General features: G+C 41.1%; 3 protein-coding genes and 1 non-coding gene across 6 annotated transcripts in view; 2 read left to right on the plus strand and 2 right to left on the minus strand.

Moving 5' to 3' along the window:
- MAGT1 (magnesium transporter 1) lies at positions 1–13,719 on the minus strand. 2 transcript variants are annotated; one of them, XM_010715362.4, is made up of 10 exons: positions 13,579–13,719; positions 12,418–12,587; positions 11,470–11,587; positions 10,021–10,161; positions 9,323–9,463; positions 8,922–9,011; positions 6,900–6,963; positions 4,891–4,965; positions 3,576–3,666; positions 1–1,641 (listed from the first exon to the last, which is right to left on the minus strand). In XM_010715362.4, the coding sequence occupies exons 1-10, from the start codon at positions 13,657–13,659 to the stop codon at positions 1,626–1,628; spliced, it is 987 nt and encodes a 328-aa protein (XP_010713664.1). In that variant the 5' UTR covers positions 13,660–13,719; the 3' UTR covers positions 1–1,625. The 2 variants fall into 2 exon arrangements, with proteins under 2 accessions (XP_010713664.1, XP_085086751.1); XM_085230625.1 differs by lacking the exons at positions 1–1,641; positions 3,576–3,666 and adding an exon at positions 4,290–4,753.
- A 649-nt stretch (positions 13,720–14,368) lies between these two features.
- Positions 14,369–14,483, minus strand: TRNAL-CAA (transfer RNA leucine (anticodon CAA)). The gene is made up of 2 exons: positions 14,446–14,483; positions 14,369–14,414 (listed from the first exon to the last, which is right to left on the minus strand). It is a non-coding gene; the product is annotated as a tRNA-Leu (tRNA).
- Positions 14,484–14,720: 237 nt separating this feature from the next.
- On the plus strand, positions 14,721–17,596 carry COX7B (cytochrome c oxidase subunit 7B). The gene is made up of 3 exons (XM_003208420.5): positions 14,721–14,874; positions 16,308–16,435; positions 17,383–17,596. Exons 1-3 carry the CDS (start codon positions 14,838–14,840, stop codon positions 17,455–17,457), a joined length of 240 nt encoding a protein of 79 aa, XP_003208468.1. The 5' UTR covers positions 14,721–14,837; the 3' UTR covers positions 17,458–17,596.
- A 535-nt stretch (positions 17,597–18,131) lies between these two features.
- Positions 18,132–19,098, plus strand: part of ATP7A (ATPase copper transporting alpha) — a 28,551-nt gene continuing 27,584 nt past the window's right edge. The window contains exon 1 of one of the 2 annotated variants that reach the window (XM_085230819.1): positions 18,132–18,278. The gene's annotated coding sequence lies outside the window, so the exon portion shown is untranslated. The remainder of the gene's footprint in view (positions 18,279–19,098) is intronic. The other variant, XM_085230821.1, reaches the window with a different exon arrangement.

Here is a 19,098-nt window from a genome sequence, read left to right on the forward strand (position 1 = left end):
TGTGGATTAAAAAACATTTATTGAAAGTTGTTTAAAATCCAGCCACACAACTTATCCAATCCACTAAAACTTCTCATTCTGTATGTTGTTTTTTTTTTTAAAAATGCATCTCACCAACAAGTTGAAATGTCAAACAACTAAATTAGAAAAGGTAAGGCACTTGAGATGTGTTAATGTAGCAAAATTGCATAATAACAACATTCTACTCTGAATGATAAACTCTTTTTGAGCTTAAATCCAAAGTAGCCACATCCTGCAACCCTTAGAGACAGGCAGAAGGAGAAGCCAGTCTCATATTTTCCTCTGACTATTAACCGCCAAGGCCATCATAATCTACAGAAGGCAGTACCGCTGAATTAGGCCACAAACATTTCCTGTAGTGCAGATGCTGAATTACAAAACAGCGTGGGCTGAGGCACAAGGTCTTCAACTAGAAAATCCTTAAGGAAAAGCATCTTTGTGAGATAAAAGAGCAAAAAGCACATCCATTTAATTATAAGGCTAAGGAAGCTTTCCTAGAGAAACAACATCTGGGTTTAGATATCTCAGCCCACTCCCATATCCTTCCAAGGACATAAGGCTGAAAATAATTTGGAGAAAGCAAAAGCAGTGAATGTGAGAACTTAGATTGTGACCAGCAATCTGACAGCAGATGCCAAGCAGTAACTTTAAGGCCACTTAGCAACTTGTAATTCATGCAACAGATTAGTTACCCCTGTAATTACCTTTCCAGGATTTGTACTTTTTGGAAGAGAAGTGTTGATCACTGAGATAATGCTTTTTAGTGAACCAATACTTACAAATTAACTGATATAGTTTCATTATTTGACAAAGTTTTTAACAATTGATTGAGTTGCACTATAATAAACAGGGACTTCAATCAAGTTATGGGCAGCAAAGTTTACCATAAATTTTGCCTATTTACTAGGTAGAAGTAGTAATACAATAAGGTTTTTATTATTTTTTTCAGTCCTGAATATCAAGTATAAAATTCATTAGTAGGTCACTGTACAATGTTGACTGAAATTTTACCATTTGAGCCATTACAACTCGTTATAAAGTCTTCCTTCATCTGTGAAGCAGTCTCTTGCATCATACTGTAGCTAAATGCTCTTCTCAAAATAGACACACACCTTTAGGGTATGCACATCCTGAAATGGAATCTGCAGTATGCTCCAAGGATCACAGACTGAAGTAAGTGATATGCAGGTACATGAAGCTTCCTCAACCATGCAAAGGCACAACAGAGAAGCTACTGTCACCTACAAGGATGAGCAAAAACTATCTGGGGGGAAAAGACATGCAAAAGAGATTATCCAATAGAATTCAAAGTACCATTTCTGTTAGTCTAAGGAAACATAGTAGTTCTAAATGCAAAGTTTTGCCTTTCATTGAAGTTGCATCAGAAGATGTAAAGCTTGTGAGAGGAGTTGCACCTTAATACTCTGTCCTTCAATGTACATTGCTTGTTATATTTAAGGCACTGCATGTCATCTTTGGTTCAGTGTTTAACTATCTCATTCAGTGTAAAGAGAGGTAGCATGAACCACACATATTTAGTTCTTCCATTCTATTACGCAGTTTCATAGTCACCACCTTCCTGGTGTTACAGATTCTGGAATCCTTTAACTCATTAGGAAACTGCAAGAAAAAAGAGAAAAGCAAACATTCATTAATTTTATAAGAAGTAAAGGCCTGCAACTGCCTGTTTGGCTTTCCACATATTCTCAGAAAATCAGAATGAAAAGCTAAGGGGTAAGTAGCTGTGGAGAAAGTTACTTAAAAGTAAGACTTCTAGTACCCTTCAAGCCAAGCCAGAGCAGCAATATCACACTTGCTCCAAACTTGGCAGAAGCACGTTAGATCACTGCAAAGAACAGAATGAAAGGCAATCAGTTATTCAACAAGAAATTCAGGTCTCTTTCGGTGTTAGGAAAGTATTTGTGAGTATCACATTTTACTATAGAGACATTTACAAAAATGAAAGAACTGACTACTGCCATGACCTAAAGGGTTACCCAGCCTGGGTTAGCAGGATTCTGTAATTCACGGGTTATGGATATTTCTGAGGAGTTGGTGGAAGAATACTGAAAAGTACAAGAGGCTTTTTGAGCAGAATTTCAGGAGCAGCAAAGCACTGGCTAACTTCTCACAGTGTGACTGTATGTGCTTCACTAAGAACTAGCAAGAAGCACAAGACATTTCACAGTGAGTTAGAGCAGCAGCTGCTCTTGAATTTCAGTGATAAGAGCCAATAATTTCAGAAATTCAAGGTTATCTTCAGACCTCTGTCTTTAGTACAGCAAAAAACAATCCCAGTCTCAGAAAGCAAGATCACTGAACAAATACTGCCAACAGATAGTGAGGATGATTCTGATTTTAACAACTAGCCTCCACCTCACTGTTTAAATCTAATCCAGATGAGGCACTCCTTTTGCATTCTATCCCGTAACTCCAGCCTCCTGCTGAAGACAAAGGCATACCCCCACCACCTCAGGTCATGACCATCACCGCAAACTTTTAAGCAGGATAAATAAGGCAGATATCTTCACAATTTGTGAAAAAGCTGAGTGAGGAGCTGTCAGTGGCATGGTGCTACAGATTGGGAGCCAGAAATATTACTCTTAATCATAGTGAGCCTAATGAACTGTTTGTGTAAGGAGTGATTGGTGGCAGTTATAAATTAACAGAAATCTTGAAAAAATTAACCTCCAGTGTCCACATGTACTACAGAATTCTAGGAAGCCACTGATGCTCTCTCTCTGTTAACAGACATAGTAGCCCATCATTATGGCTTCTCACAGAGAGAACACCATATATTTGCCAATGCAAATCAGGATTAGCTTTCTAAACACATTAAAAACATCAAAGGGGCCAAGATGGTTAGAAGCTGGCCCCTCAATATGTATTTATTCCTTCAAAATACATGAAACAAGACACCTATGTCCACCAATACAAAAAAGTAAATTAACCACTCAACAAAGAGTGCTAGACTCTTAATAGAAGCAATCCTAAAATATTTGCAGCTTTAAATAATCAGTCACATTCCCTATTCTCAACAATTAGAACTAATGATCAGAATGTATGAGTACTGAGGGAATGTAGTAAAGATGCACTTATTTCAATATAAGTTGGCTGAGATACCAACATGAGAAATATTTTATAAATACATAACAGCATAAAAAGGAACGCAGCATAATCTGTGCTTTGGCCAGAAAAAGAGTGGTATCCACCAAATGCTGTATTTCTGCACTATTAGCCAACATTGCTGCTCTGAGTAGCAGCAAGAGCAGCATTTAATTTAAAAGAATATTTCTCACCAAATTAGATTTCAGGAGAGAGAAAAAAAATATTTAGCTTCTTTCTCCATTCTGTTTTATATTAACATCAAGAGACAAGCAAATACCAATCCACAGGAACAGATCATTCATAAGTACACAGTTCAAGTAAAATTTCTGTTACCATCCCCAACGCCTTCATTTGTATTTATTCCACTTTCTCCATACCACCTCTGGTGATGCAGCTGTACCACAATGCACACGAAAACAGTGACTGAAGCAGCAGAAAAGCAGTACCTGTATGGATATCCATGGTATTTTGACCTGAAGACAGATAGCAGCCAACTGAAAAAGAACACCACCAAGCCAATACCAGCAATGCACATGACTGCAAGAGATGCAGAACAAGACTATAGTTATGTGACAGCTCTCTCCAAAAATACCACAGTTGACAGAAATATTCTGCAATATTTACAAGTTTGGTCAGATTAAACCTCTATTACAGTCACTTAGAAGAGCTATACTGACATCAGTTTTCTTTCAAATGCTTTAAGCTCGTTTTATATCACTGAGATAAGCTCCTTCTCTCACTTACTAATAAAGTGGCCCAAAGCATCTTTATATCTGCCTATCTTGCTCTTTGCTAAGCACATCCCAAAGCTGCTGAAATGACTGAAAGGTGGAAAGCATACAATAGCACCCTTCCCTGTCACGGCAAGGACACAAGTAAGCATGCAGTCCAAAAGTAAGAATTCTGTTTCACTTCATCCCCACCAGAGGTCCACATGTACTAGTAATATCCAAAAACTGAAACTGCTCTTGTTGGTTTTGCTGCTGTTGTGACCCACGAGAGCAATTGGTACACATCAAAAACAGTTCTTGAGTATCTCAACTAGGACTAGCATGGGACCTGCATGCACTTTATCCTGAAATATCCCTCATTAACAGCAGTGGAGGAGAAAAAAAGGCAGATCCAAACACTGTGACTCAAATAATACACAAGACACAAAGAACCTAATGTACAGTTTATTTTTTCTTAACTGAAGCATAGACAAAAAAAATGAGATTAACATGGCCATAAAAGGGGGCAGAGAAGAAAACTGGAGCTGTCTTTCCTGGACACACAAAATAATGAAATACATAACAAGTTATTGTCTGATGTATTCAAGAGTACTTTGTTACATGATCATTTCTTGGAGGTTGTTTTTTCTTTTTTTTTTTATAGCAAGCAACTTAAGTTGACTTGTTTTTATTTTAACAGATCACCCCAGTATTATATTAGACCACCACAAATACTCTACTCTTATTCTTTAATTATCGTAACGCTAAAGTTTGAGTCATTTTTTACCCTTCTTTAATTCTTCCTTGAAGAAAATAACCAATTGTGAAATAGAAACTTATTTTACCACTATTATGCAACCGACTGTAACACTGAAAAGTCCATAGAAACCCTGGATATCTTCATTTGTCTGTAACTAACAGAAAATAATAAAAACTAAAATTGACCAATATTCACAATTTTAAAAAAACAGCATAAAAGCATTTCTGTTAAATACCCTGATTTTTATATAATGTGACTCCTCTAAATGGAGAGAAAAATATTAGTACTTACTCTTTCTCTTCCCCACATCCATGTCAGAAGTAGCAGCTTCATGGAGGAGAACCATTCCTAAAGTAACACCACCATCTGTGGACACTGTTTAAGGCTAAATCAACAAAATACACTGGACTTAATACAGTACTTGCATTCCTAATTTTGCAAGTTTGAAAAATCACAGGCTTCCTGGTCTAATCAACAAATCTAAGGCTAAAAAAAGCAAACCGAAGTTGCTCATAATCATCAAAATCCAAGAGAAAATAAATACAAAGTTTGAAGCATAAACCAGAATATATAGTAGGTCTCAAAGCAAAGTTTAAGATTATGCTCTCACTGTCTCAGCCTGTAATGAAAGAGGACTTCTTCCTTCTGGGAAGTAAGTCCACTGCTACTATTGTTTTACTCCATTCCCAAAAGGAATGTACAAACTACATTTTAACTAACAGAATTAATAAAATGAGTACTTTGATCTAACATGGTAACTTTCTAATAGCAAGACTTGAGTCTTTTCTAAAGCTTCAGTTAAAAGAAATCATTAAAATTATCTAAAATTAAGGCAGCACAGACAAAAAAAAAAAAAAGGCCTGGCATTTGCCAAGAAAGAATCGTTAAGAAAAAAAAAAAAAATCAAACAACAAAACAGTAAAACTAGAGAAGTTTCAGCCTCAATTCTTCTCCTGAAATGAGAACTACTTATTGATGCCAACAGGGGCTGAAGGAGATGACATCTTTCAGATTCAGACACAGTCTGTACTCAGCAAAACAACCAAGAGAAAAGCAATTAACTTCACATGACAGGAACCTTGCTAACTTCTGCTGTTTTAAATGTCTTTAGCAAAATGGCAAATCTGCTCCACAATGTTACAGACAGTATTAATGCAAACAGGCATCAATAAAAAATTACATTACATTCAACTGAATGCATCAGAAGTACAACAGTAACAAGAAAAAGATTCAAAGTCTCTTACTAAATTGAATTATTCAGTATTAAATAAGTATTTGATATGGAATACACAGAGTTGAAAGCTTTTTGAACCCCTAACAGCATATTTAAATATTGTTCACTTTATGTCAGTGAATTACAAAAAGAAAAAAAAAAAACACAGATGTCTCTCTTGGTGAAATTGGGATTTTGAATAGATTTAAGAGAAAAGTGAGAAAGATGAAGCCACTAGATTACTAAGAACCTCATGTTACAACAGAAGCTTGTTAGCCACTACAGAGTACTGAAGAGGACAGGTACTTATAAAATAGTTTTGAATCATACAGTTTAAGAGAGAAACTCACTCGTGCCCGTGGTAAGCATGCTGCTAAGTAGATCTGTGTACCATAAAAATGTAGACAAACTGCAAGGGAAATACAGTATTAAATAAGATTTATTCCCTAGTAAAAATAAAATAAGGCACAGGCTGGTACAAGTGACAAGACAAGAAGAGCTTGATTCAGGAAGACTCAAGTCACAGATAACAGATAACCACGTGCATGTATGAGCAGAAAGGACAATGCACACTCTAAAGAAACATCTTTATACAAATGAGAAAAGAAAAAACTCAAACCAGCAAGATTCTGCTTACCTCTCTTGATGGCTTAATACCAGCATGAAAAAATCCTGACTTGTTAGCATGAATGAGAGCTAAGGTTAAAGGCAAAGAAGGTAAGCCAAGAAATAAAAGAAAAACCATCAGTAATAGAGGAAATAATTCAAAGCTAAAGAGAGAATTAAGTGGGACTGAAAAGACAAAACATGTAAAGGAGAAGGGGCTATCCTGAAGGGCCTTATGATTCCACAAGAACCCATCCAGTTTGGTCACTGAGAAGGGAAGAAGGTGGTGAGACAGCATTAAACATTTTTCTACTCAAAGATGACTGTCATGAGAAACCTGTAGTTGTCAGCAGTCTCTACAAGCTTCTGCACCAGCATTAGCAGACAGATAGGAACCATGACAAAACACACTTGTAGAAGAGGCAGCAGCATAAGCTAACAGAAGAATTGTCCCCAACAACATGCGTCTCAGTAAGGATACTGAACAGAAGAACAATGTGTGTTTCTGCAACAAACTGGGCTTGGCTGCTTCCATGGATATAGCTCTGTAAGAGACAAAGAGCAATTGAATTTTAGAAAGACTGGAGTCAACTTTGAAACAGCTATGGAGCTTGGAATTGCATTTTGCAATGTCTCCTTCACGAGACAAAAGAAGTTCTAGCATCAACAATTTCATCTATCTAACATGAATTGGGCATCAGAAATATTTCCTGTACTCTCACGTGCAATCAGCCCAAAGTACTGTTCAGATTATAATAATGCAAGAGCTGCTATGACCTTCAACACCCAGATTCCCTGTTTGGACAGTTACATTCCCTCTGCACCCACTGGCTTTCAAGTCTGACCCAAACCCTGACTTGGATCCTTATGCTAGGGACATTGTGCTCATCTTTGGGACAGTGTGTGAACACTACTCACTTGGTTCCAGTGCTGAGCATTTTAAATCTTTTTCATGCCATCAGAGAAAAAATACCACCACTAACATCACCCTTGAAGCTTTATTCTTCAGTCTTCTTATTCAGATCAAAAAAAGGGTGAGGAATGTGGTAAACAGAAATAGTGTTACAAAACAAGAAGCAGAAATACTTTGAAGAAAACATTTCATAGATGAGACTTCTGTTGACTTAGAACTTCAGTTGGCTCAGACAGGAATCTTCTCTTGGTTTCATTTGTTCATTTGTTGTTTTCATTAGAAATCTACCAACTGTATGAGTCAACAGAAAGTTTGAAATTCATGGAAGTCAATAGATAGGTGCATGAGATACGGAAGATGAGGTTAAGTATGAAATTGCCAGGCTCAACAATAGCACTTTAATGTATTAGATTCAACACACACCTCTATTTTTCTGTTAGCTACTTAAGAACTATCATCTCTCTTCATCACTAGAGATAAAATATGAATGGGAGAGAAAAGGAGGAAGTATCACAGGTAATTAAATGCTGAAAAGCAAACATGAAAACAAACAGGAATAGTTAAACCCTTCCTCCAAAACATTCAACTTCTTAAATATATACACACAGCCCTTTACTCTTTAGTAGGGAGGAGGTAAAGAAAAGTAGGAAATATGAAATAAATGCTTACAGTAGCATGGGGGAAGTCTCTATCCCAAATAACTTGTTAGCAAAGGTGATAGCATATGGGGTTACCAAAAGGCAATTCAAGCATTATTTTAGTATCTTCCTAGCTTTCTTTCATATCTAGAATAATCAAAGTTTCCTCACACAAAAAGACCTTGAACTCTCTTGGTATTAAAACAAGGCAACACTTTTGAACCAGTATGTCCTGTTTTCTGCATAGTGCCATCTGTATGATGGCTATTTAATGCTTTGCTGCATGAAAACACTTTGAGTTGTTTCAAACATGAAGCAGAGCATGTTGCTAGATAGCAAATTAATCTTACTATTTCTAGTCCAATTAAGAATTAGTTATTCTAGCTCCCAAAAAGCTTATTTCTGTGAACAGAAACCAATACACGTAGAAAAAAACCTAGGCAATGACTGCCATTATTCTTCAAATACCATAAACTAGCAACATCAATCTTCTAGAATCAATGAATCGCCTAACTAAAAATTCTATTAATATCTTTCCTATGAAGATTTAATTCTAGGTAACCATTATCACATACCAATTACACAGCAGAACATTTTGTTTTGGATTAAAATCAGTTTTTTGCAAGTGCTTATTAGCAAGGTAAGGGTTTGCAGTTTCTTCTCAGCCAAGGAAAGCATAATATTAATTGTAGTTAAACCTAAACCCTGAATGGAGTTCCCTTTCCATTCGAACAGCTTACCTACAAAACCCCAATTTCACAGATATTTTAAAGAAGACAGACCATATCTGCACTGAATATCCCCTAGCTTGCCTTGCTCAAAGACCAAGTTAGCCTCACTAACTTTCTAATGAGGTCAAGAATAGAATCTGCATTCTGACTTGTCTCTTTTAGGACAGACATTATTCTGTAGAATAGAAAGGCAGAAATATAAATAGAGAAATTAGGCTTACCACTTGTCCTGTATGGGGGTTCTTATGAGCATAGGGTGGCCCTCTAATATGGTTCCACATCTGACCTGATGTCATTGCTAATACAAAACACTGAAAAGGAAAGAATAAAATACTCCTTAAGAATTTTTTCCACTCCACTTCTTTTCATTTAAGACCAAAAAGTGCTAGTTTGGAATGCCACCTTAATCTAGGCCTTTTATTAGTATGGAAAGCATCCAATTAAGTACCATCCGAGTTTAAAAAAAAAAAAAAAAAGAAAAAAACAGATGAATTATTATCAGCCTACTGAAAAGCTAAATGTACCTCATTGTCATCCAGCAAGTTCAAACAAAAGCTTTTAAAACATTTTTGATTGCAATAAAACTCACAACAACAGGTAGACAAGAATCATGGTTACTCACCAAAGCAGCAAATGCCCAGCCAGTTTTGTTATACAGAAAATCCAGATTGCTCCCACGTAAATACACAAGGCCACCAATGACAGCCAGCAGCAGTCCTAACATCAGTGGTCCAGCATAGTTTGGTGGCCTTATCACACGAATCTGCACACAGAAGATAACTTCATTGTTTTCTCTCAACAAGATAACATCTAACATCCTTACACCTAAAAAAACACAACATATTCGAAGAAAAAAATACCAACTCCAAAAAAAAAAACCTCCCATAAGTTTCTATAAGAAGCTTTGACCTAAAAAGTATGAAAAGTTTCCTCCTCCTTTACATCCTACTACTCTACCTACTAATTGAAACAATTTCCTTCCTCAGAAACACAAGAAGAAAGATGATTTTTACCGTCTTGTCAGACATAGCTACAGACAACATACTAGATCACTAGGTAAGGAACCTTAAAAATGTGGTTATGTGCTCAAACAGAAACTCTCAGAAGAGACATCTTCCACTAGACCAGGCTGTTCAGTGCACCATCCAGCCTTGCTCAGAACATTCTCAGGGATGGAAGATCATGCAGGCAATAACTGTTTAGAGTATCTGAGATCAGACTTATCAACAAACACAACTAACAAATATCATAGCCAGAATAACACAACAGGGAGTGCTGCAGAGGAGGTGAGGGATGAAGTCCCTCCCTGTGCACACTTACATTGACATCAGTTCTGTCAGCCACCCATCGAGCAAGCTGCTCAGCTGCAAAGCCGCGCACCTGGAGCTCATACGTGTCACCTCGTTTGGGCTTCCCTTTGGCAGGGAAATTGATGAAGGTTGGAGCAGAATTCATGTTTAGCTGTATTTAGAAAATCCACAGAAAACACAACGCCATCAGAGGTCTACTAAGCAACACATGCCTCCAGTTCATCTGCAACAGTGGTGCAACAGTCCCCAAGTCGATTAGACAGCACGAGTATTCAATGAACAAGTTTCACACTACTTTAGCAGAGTACACCACATACAGCAGCTTGTGCTTCCGTATCTGATAAAAACAGACCAACTTCTTGCCTTTTCTAAGACAGTAATTAATACAATTCTGCACTTTCCTTCACATAAGCCAAGCTGTTTTCTCTCTTAAGCAGTCAGAAATAACTTCTGCTCTCTGCTGCCAGCTGTTGTGGATAGTTGGGGAAATTGCTGTTTTTTTAAAAACACATCTGAGCTTCCTTTCTGAATTAATTGATGTTCCTTTGTCAGTACTCAGCTGTGCAGTAAGCATTTCAGAGGTTCCATTCAGTTAACAGGACATTACAACAAATAAAAGCTTTTTGTTTATAAGGTGACATTATAGCATCTTCTTCTATTTTTGAAGAACCTTTTCCTAATTAAGATCTTTCCCCAACACTGTTTTCTCCAGAGCATTACAGTGTTTTTTGAAGCTATTTACTCTATAAACACGATCTAGAAAGAAATCATCAGGACAGGAATATGTACAATAATTTATACAAGTCATAGCTTAGTGAATTAACTTTTGATGAAACACTACGAGAAAATAAAGCAAGAATACTGAAAGTTTCCATCCCCCCTTTCCAAAAGCTTTCATCTACTGAAATAGCATTGCCTAAATTGCATAGGTTTTAAATAGTGAGATAAACATTTCTTTGAAGAAAAATTAACATTTGAAACCTATAGTGAATGATTAATTCTATCATTCCATGTATGCTTACAATTGTAGTTCTCAAACATACTTTTTATTTTGTTACTTAGTAGAACAGCAAAATAAAAAAAAAAGAGTAGGAGTCAATCAGTATTGAAAACCTAATCCACTATTCCTTTTTTTAACTATTCCTAAGGACTTCAGTGTTTTCTGTCTTGCCTCTTCCTATACTGTAGAAGAATCCATAAAAAAGGAGACAGACTCAGAAGCAACAGTCAGATAAGCTAGCACATCCTTTGTGCCAATTTCATATTTTTCAGTGCTGTTAATGCTAACTGCTAAGTACTACTGCCCTCATTTTGTCATCTCACTCCTTGTCTGAATGGTAGCTTTTAACTTTTGAGCTCAGTAATTCTACGTCTTTAATCATCGTGATACGTTTTATACACATTTTTTCCCTCATTCTTCAAAACACAAGTTAAAAATAGAACAGAAAGAGAACATTACCATCTGAAACACATCTGAGCCTTCATCAAAATCTACCATAGCAAAAAAAATCTTATTGGTAAATGCACTGGAATATCGCCAGGAGTTTGCCAGAATCTGGTATTCTTCATCAGCTTGCCTGTAAACACACAAAGTGAGATGCGGTGTGTCATGTGTCAGCCCCAACACAAATTACTGAACAGCTGCAAGAGCAGTAGCTCTCTATCCTACTGAAAGGAGCACTCCACCCACCCCCTACATTTATTTTCTCGTGTTAAAATAAAATAAAAAAAAAAAAAACAGGGCCAGATTTACACCTAAAAAAAAAAAAAAAAACAAAGCATTTAGCACCATTGTACTTAAAAGCCCAAGATATAGGTCAAGTGTCACTGCATCCATAACCAGGAGCAATGATAATTTCCAAAGAAATTTTTGAAATGCAGCCCAGAAACTCCTGATTTGCTAATCCTTGGGGCACTGAAATGAACAGAAGCGTCCACCTGTCTGCATCAGAAGGACGGAACACCGATTAACTTGAAATAATTTGGTACAGAAGTTACTTTTACAGAAGCTGGTCAAGACCAGCCAGTTATCAGCATAAATAAAATATCAATCAATATTATTAACTAATAGCAACTTTTAGACTGCAAGGCCATTAAGTAAACCTGCAAGCATTTCTTCAGTAGCACATGCCAGGAAAGTTGAGGTTTCACCCTCTCTCTGTGCAGAAACTCAGTACTGCGAGCATTTTCTCTGAGTAACATGGATTACTTGAGGAGCAAAATAAGTAACGAGTACTCTGTTTTCCCTCAATATAACACAAGTATTCCCATAGAATATCAAAAATAATATATGACATACTTTAGTATCATGTACTTTTATGTGCATGAGAGAGTTACTCTTTTAAATTTAACCTCCTACAAATCACATGATGACTTTCAAGTTGCAGTTGATGAATGAAGGCCATACTTGCACACAACACATTGTCTGTGAGGCTGAAGAGCAGTGAACATCACAATCACCGAGTAGTTTCTGGGCGGTGCCTTCACAAGACGGCGGAACTTGTCACCATTCATTCGTATCACAGATCTCTTACTCGTCCACTCCATCAGCTGGCTCACTTTTTCTGATAACACCATCTGAAAAGAAAATCAGAGAAAGAGCGTTGGTTTTCCTGTGGGTGCTTTTTCCTCTAATCTCCCACAGCACTGACTTGAAGATTTGTATACTGCACTGTATTCTACAAGAACACAAGCTACACAACGTGATACTTCATTCAGCTTTCAGCTCTCAAAGGCACTCACAGAGCCTTCTGACAATCACATCATTAATAAGGATGTTAATTTACACCAAGTGCTTACACACTGACAAAAGCTGCCAGCTCCAAAGTACCTTCCTATGCTGCTAATGGTGAGGTTTGTTGCCTTGACACAAGAGAAGGCTGTGCTGCCATTCAACAGGACCTGGACAGACCGGAGAGTTGGGCACAGAGAAAACTGGTGAGGTTCAACAAGGGCAAATATAGGTTCTGCACCTGGGGAGGAATAACTGCATGCATCAGTACAGGTTAGGGGCTGACCTGCTGGAGGAGCAGAAAAGGAGCTGGGTGCTAGAGCAGCCAAGAAAACCAGTGATATCCTGGATGCACTAAAAGGAGTGCAGCCAGCAGGACAAGGGAGGTGATCCTCTCTCCCTGTTCTGCCCTGGTGAGGCCACATCTGGAGCTCTGTGTCCAGATCATAAAAGGCAAAGAACTTCTAGAGAGTCCAGCTGAGGGCCACAAAGATGAAGAGGGGCCTGGAGCATCTACTGTCCGAGGAAAGGCTGAGAGATCTGGGGCTGTTCCGCCTGGAGGAGAGAATGCTGAGAGGGGACCTCAGCAGTGAAAATATCTCAAGTGTGGGAATCAAACCGATGAGAGCGGGCTCTTTTTGGTGGAGTGCAGCAATAGAACAACGGGCAGAAACTGGAACGCAGGAAGTTCCAAATGAACACCAGGAAGCCAAACGTAGTGCAGCCCAGCAGCTCCCCAGGGCCTGAGCGCTCCGCCGCATCAACCCCGCTCCCGCCTCACCCCCCCGGCTCCGGGCACTCCGCTGAGGCCGTGATGGCCGCGCACCGCCGCCTCACCTCCTTCCTCTTCTGCCCCGCAGCGCGCGGCCCGCCGCAGGCCAGTAGCAGCAGCAGCGCCAACACCGACAGCGCCGCCATCGCTGCCCCGTACCGCCACCTCGCGCCGACTGGCCGAGGCACAGAGTCGCAACACCACCCACCTGCTTCCTATTGGCTATAGCACCAGCCCGCGTCTCATTGCCGGCATTTTATTCGCAGGCTCTGCGCTCAGCTCTGGAGCGGCAGCCAATAAGGAGGAGGCAAGCCGGGGCAGCCGGATTGGCGGAGTTGCGTTGAGGGGTGGGCTCCCATGAGGCGGGGATAGGCGTTACGCTGCGCGCTGTGGAAGGGGAATGCGCTGCAGTTTTTTGTCGTTGAGTGCTCGCGTGGCTGGTCTTCTAAACGCTGCGAGCTGCGGTGTGCTCGGGCTTCCCGGCTGCGGGCGAACCTCGTGCCGGGAGCCCCTCCGAAACCAAAAAAAAATATGGAGCAAAGCTGTGCGGAGCTCCGTCGCTCCCCAGAGCCGTCCCCGCTGTTACAAACGCGTGTCTATCGCTATGCCGTGTATTTGAAGGGTGGTTAAAAGCGTGAAGGAAATGCATTTGTAAAGCCTTCGATCGGTGGTAACGGGCTGAGAGATATCAAGCGCTCATGCTTGCCTCTGCCTGAGAACATACGAACATACATTATATAGAACGCTGCGGAGCTCACTGCGGTTTCTTATTGCGCTCAAAATCTTTCATCTGTTTAGATTATGTGGATGGGGATTGGTGCAGTTCGAAAGAAGAAAAAAAAAAAAAAAAAGTGGTGTCAGAAGTGGGATTCGAACCCACGCCTCCATTCGGAGACCAGAATACCCAACCGCCATGGGAAGGCGCGGTACGCCTTGAGTCTGGCGCCTTAGACCACTCGGCCATCCTGACACTGCGTAGAAAGATGCCGCGGGGAAGCTCTTAGTCCTTTCGTCACCGGTGCGCCGGCTCATCATTGGAGGCGTGCTTTCTAGCGTTGCGCAAAGAGGCATTCTTCGATTTATATACTAGAGAGCGAGAGCCTCCGACTCTCTCCCAGCTACAGAGCTTTCCCCGCTAGGGCTCCCTCGTAGCGAAAAGGCACTTCCCCCCGCCGCTCCGCTGTACTTCGGCGGAACTACATTTCCCAGAGGGCGTCACTCGGCGGCGCAGCGCATTGGCGACTTCCGGCGCGGCCATTTTGTTTTTCATCGCTTTCCAAGGGTACCCGCACCCGCCGGCCGCGGTCGGTCCGTGCTCGGCACCATGTTTCGTGTGGCCAGGACTGCTCTCAACCTCACGGGTAAGGAAGGGGCTCTCCGGATCGCAGCCGTGTTGGGGCTCTCGGGAAGTTGGGGCAGGCCGTTTCCTCAGGGCTCTGCGCGCTTCCCGCCGTCCCTGTCAGGGCTCCAAGCGGCCCGGGTCCCGTCCCGGAGCGTTTCTGGACTCGCCTCGCCCCGTGAGGTTCATGGCGGCAGGTGGAGGCCGCCGTCTATTCGTCCTTCCTCTTTTTATTTTTACCGCCTTTAGTCGAGCTGACCTTGGGTTCCTTTGTCGGTGCTTTTCCTCCTTGATCTGAAAGCACATCCAGATCATGTATTCTGCATAGAGAGGTGGCTCGGTGCTGTCAGTGCCAAATGCTTAAACTCAAGGGTAAAGCAGTCAGGCTCACCAGTAATTGACCCGGTCCTCTCACGAGCAGTTATGGTCTCTTTAGCTTACCTTAAAAGTGCCGAGCTGTTTCAGCTGTTTTCAACATAAAAGCAGCATGCTCACATTCACAGAGCACTCCGTGGATGTGACAGAATTTGGGTATCATCAGGACAGTGATGGCAGTCATGTTTTGAGACAATGTGTGTGAAACTCCTATTTAAAAAAAAAAAAAGTTGTATAATGGCTGTATGTACAGACCACTGTTTCATCAATTGATTTGTGTACAACTACTGTGCAATTTACGTCTGTGTTGAAGTTGATAGTTTGATTCTTTCTTCTAAATAAGACTATCTTACATGTTATGTATATGTATTACGTGTATGTTAATGAACATACACTTCCTATCCTCTGAAGAGATCCTCCCATATCTAATCATTTATTATTTATATCATGCAAAGCCATTTCCATTTTCTTCTTCACTTCCCTCCCACCAAATTCATAAAGGGAATGAGAAAGGTGTTTCTAAAACCCAGTCTTCAACCCTTAATTTGATGATGGGCTTCCTCCTGAAAAATGTTTGAGTACACATACTGAAAATGAAGGATTTCTAAATATGAAATCTCAAAAACAGATTCTGAAATTAAAGCTTTACTTACTCAAATTACTTTCTTAGATAAATAGTCACACAGTTTTAACTGTACTTGAACTGCCATACTGGGGACTCAGAGGGGGGGGAAAAAAAAAAGGTAACAGAAAGGATTTGCTTCCTGGAAGCAGATTTCAGGAATAACCTTCATAGGAGAGACTGGGAAAGCTGAAACAAAATGCAAGGCTTTTTGAATGGCCCGGGTTGAAAGGGGCCTCAAGGATCATGAATCTCCAACCCCCTACCACAAGCAGGGCCACACAAATCCCATACTTTGAAATCATTCCAATAGGCTAAAAATAATTTTATTTTTAAAGTTTTTAATTAACTTTTTTAATGCTGATTGTTGCCATTCTGTTGGTGGAAGATGAAAATTGTAATTTGAATTCATATTTGAGTTGACTCCTGTATTTCTAATTCTCTTTAATATTCCATAGCTCGCAGTGTTCAGCATACTGCAGTAAGACAAACTCATCATCGCAAGCATGAACTGAACTTCCATGATAAATATGGAAATCTGGTGCTGATTGGTGGAGCAGCATTTTTTGCTACTGTCTGGGGATATGTAAGTCTTCCATTGCTTTACCACTTTGTTGTGATGTAGCTGTGAACTTGTGAGCCCTTCTGAAAATAGCTGACATGTTGCAAATATCTTAAGTGATAAGAACTTTGAATTATTTTTTTTAAGTGGCTATCAATATGACAGAAATGGAGATGTATTACTTTGTGTTTTGAGTTTTTACACACATTTCAGCATTTCATTGATTTTTAAAACATATTGGGAGCAAGCATCTATTTTACTTGGGTTGTGTAAGATCAATAAGTACGTAGCTACTGAAAAGCATTGGATGATCAATGAGCCTACAGAGAAGCTAGGCTAGTAAGATTATCATGTTGGAAAAGATAATCAGAGATAAATGAAAAGTACTCACTAGTGTCATAAGCTCACAAGAAACCCCACAAGGAGCAATCTCTAGAGAGAGACCCTTCCCCAGTGGGGGTCAGTCCTTAAATGGGACCTAGGAGAGGCAGCCAGGCTCCACCCCTTCCAAGTAGAATTGCCTTCACCTGTGCTCTCACAGCTGACTCATTACTTGCCTCAGGTGGTCAATCAGACGTTCAGGCCGTGATCAACAGATCCCCTACAGGTTGCCTAAGCTAATCAGGCAGAAGTTTTAGCTGAAAATGTTATGGTGTTAATTTTAATTTTTACTGAAGTTATGGTGAAAACATTTTGGATGATGTACAGGAAATAAATCTAGCGATTTAGTGAATTTTAGTGATGTGGTTTTACATCCTAGACTCTTGGTTCTAGAGTTAGGTATTTTGAAATAGAAAGCTGAAGTATCTAAGTAACGTTCAACATAAACATTTCCCACTTCCTTACTGAAAGATGAATACAATAACATGTTCTAGTACAAGAAATGTAAACCGAAAGCAGTAGAAATATCCATGTATCAGAATGTTTCTTTGATTTCAGAGTTAATGATCTTGATTTTTATCTTCCTACAGGTGCTTACAAAATCTGGAATTGAGTGGGGCTTGTCACCGATTGGCAGAGTCACTCCTAAAGAGTGGAGGGAATAAAGCTTTTGCTTATAATGAACTGGTCCAAGCTTTCACAGGAGAAAAAAAACATACATGTGCATGAACATAATGGCTTTTGTTCCATGGGTACCACTTGTGCTGTGGCATTCCTGGTCTAATAAACATACCTAGAAACCTGTCTGGCTCTTTGAGATTTCCTTTATGTTGCGTCTTTTCGCTGAAGTAACGTAAGAAGACATAAATGGCCTGTATTAGCAATTCCAGCTGTTCCTTTCACTGGAGGATACCGGAGAGGTCCCAAAATACAGTATAGTTTCCTGCAGAGTTCACATTGTCCCTCAGGGTGCGGCTGGCCTTCTGACAGCAATCCTTGTATTTCCCCTTGGATCCTTTTCCCACATGTGCTGCTAGTTTTGTCACTCTCTGAGCAAGCTGTGCCTCTCTGAGGGCTGACAAACGCTGTGTGTTTCTGCTATACCTAAATTGTCAGACACACTCCCGGAGGCAGTCAGTAGCTCAGCACTGACGTTTATTGAAATAGAGGATTTCAGGTGCAAGTCTTTGCTAATTAAAATGGCGGGGGTAGTTTAGCGCTACGTGCGGCCCTCATAAACAGCGAAGTCACTGAAACGCGATTTCCGTGCGTTACGAAGCGGCACACGGCTGAACCGGCCGCCCTCCTCGCTGCCGGCTTACCAGGGCGGCGGGGCGGCAGCACGTGACGGCCGCGCGTGTCACGTGAGCGGGCGCCGCTCGCTGCCGTGGCGGCGGGGCGGGGCGATCGCTGCGCAGCGCTCGGTGCGGCTTGGCGCTCGCGGCCTGCCCGGGAGCGGCTTCTTTCTCGGGACGCGGTGCCGGAGGTAGGGGCGGCTCGCGGTGCCGGCACGGCGGTGCGGAGCTCGGCTTTGGGCGGAAGAAGCGCGTTCGGAAACGTGCGGGGGGCGTCGCCGTGCGCTGCGGGCGGTGGGCAGGCGGGGAGTGGTGCCGCTGTCGCCCGGGGGGGTTCGGAGCGCGGCTGCGGATGAGCGGGACGCGGCGGGAGGCTCTTCCAGCTTTTTTCCCTCCGGCTCCGAGCTGCTGTACGGACGGCCAGCGTTTTGCCTTCTCACTGCTGCGCTGCGGGTTTTTCCAGTGCTCCCACCAAGCACGTAGCGTCGGTATGCTGGAAGAAGGCCAGCGCTTGTTTGTGAGGATTTGCGGTAGATTTCCTCTGAGAGGATGCAGATATAGCAAGCTGTAGCCGCTCTGTGCTCGTGTTCTGGAAATTGCACATAACTCGTTAGTGTGAAGTTGTTCTTAAAAGTCTTTACGTAGTCACCTAAACGGCGTTTCTGTGCTTGGAAACCTGTTGCGTTGTGATCCTGGCTGAGAATAAGCCGATGGGGAGTTGTGCAGTGTGGTAATGCACCAGCTGGGTCTGTGCTGGGTGAGAGCATCAGCACGGTTTGTGTAGGAACACGTAAATAAAGAGCACTCTATCCAGCTGTAGAGAGAAGACTGGACTTGTTTTTCCTCACCAGGTGATGAATAAGTGAAGGAAGAGGCAGCATAACACAACACTCAGTGGTGTCACTCCGGTTTTCCCTTCTGCAGTGCATTATGTATGGCATCTTGAGACTAAGCCCGGGAATGGGAGCCCTCAGCTGACCTTGGTGTGCTCATATAGCAAGTCTTGCTAAA

This window comes from Meleagris gallopavo, chromosome 9 (genome assembly GCF_905368555.1).
Source record: "Meleagris gallopavo chromosome 9, MGAL_WU_HG_1.1, whole genome shotgun sequence".
Classification (NCBI taxonomy): Eukaryota; Metazoa; Chordata; class Aves; order Galliformes; family Phasianidae; genus Meleagris; species Meleagris gallopavo.

Bases quoted from the DNA above. Each gene is read 5' to 3' on its own strand.
- MAGT1 (XM_010715362.4), bottom strand. From the start codon at position 13,659: ATGGCGGCGCTGTCGGTGTTGGCGCTGCTGCTGCTACTGGCCTGCGGC. The intron at 12,588-13,578 runs GTGAGGCGGCGG...TTTTCTTTTCAG, and splicing joins CGGGGCAGAAGAGGAAGGAG to ATGGTGTTATCAGAAAAAGT. The intron at 9,464-10,020 runs GTAAGTGTGCAC...TTCTGTGTGCAG, and splicing joins CTGACAGAACTGATGTCAAT to ATTCGTGTGATAAGGCCACC.
- COX7B (XM_003208420.5), top strand. From the start codon at position 14,838: ATGTTTCGTGTGGCCAGGACTGCTCTCAACCTCACGG. The intron at 14,875-16,307 runs GTAAGGAAGGGG...AATATTCCATAG, and splicing joins GACTGCTCTCAACCTCACGG to CTCGCAGTGTTCAGCATACT. The intron at 16,436-17,382 runs GTAAGTCTTCCA...ATCTTCCTACAG, and splicing joins TTGCTACTGTCTGGGGATAT to GTGCTTACAAAATCTGGAAT.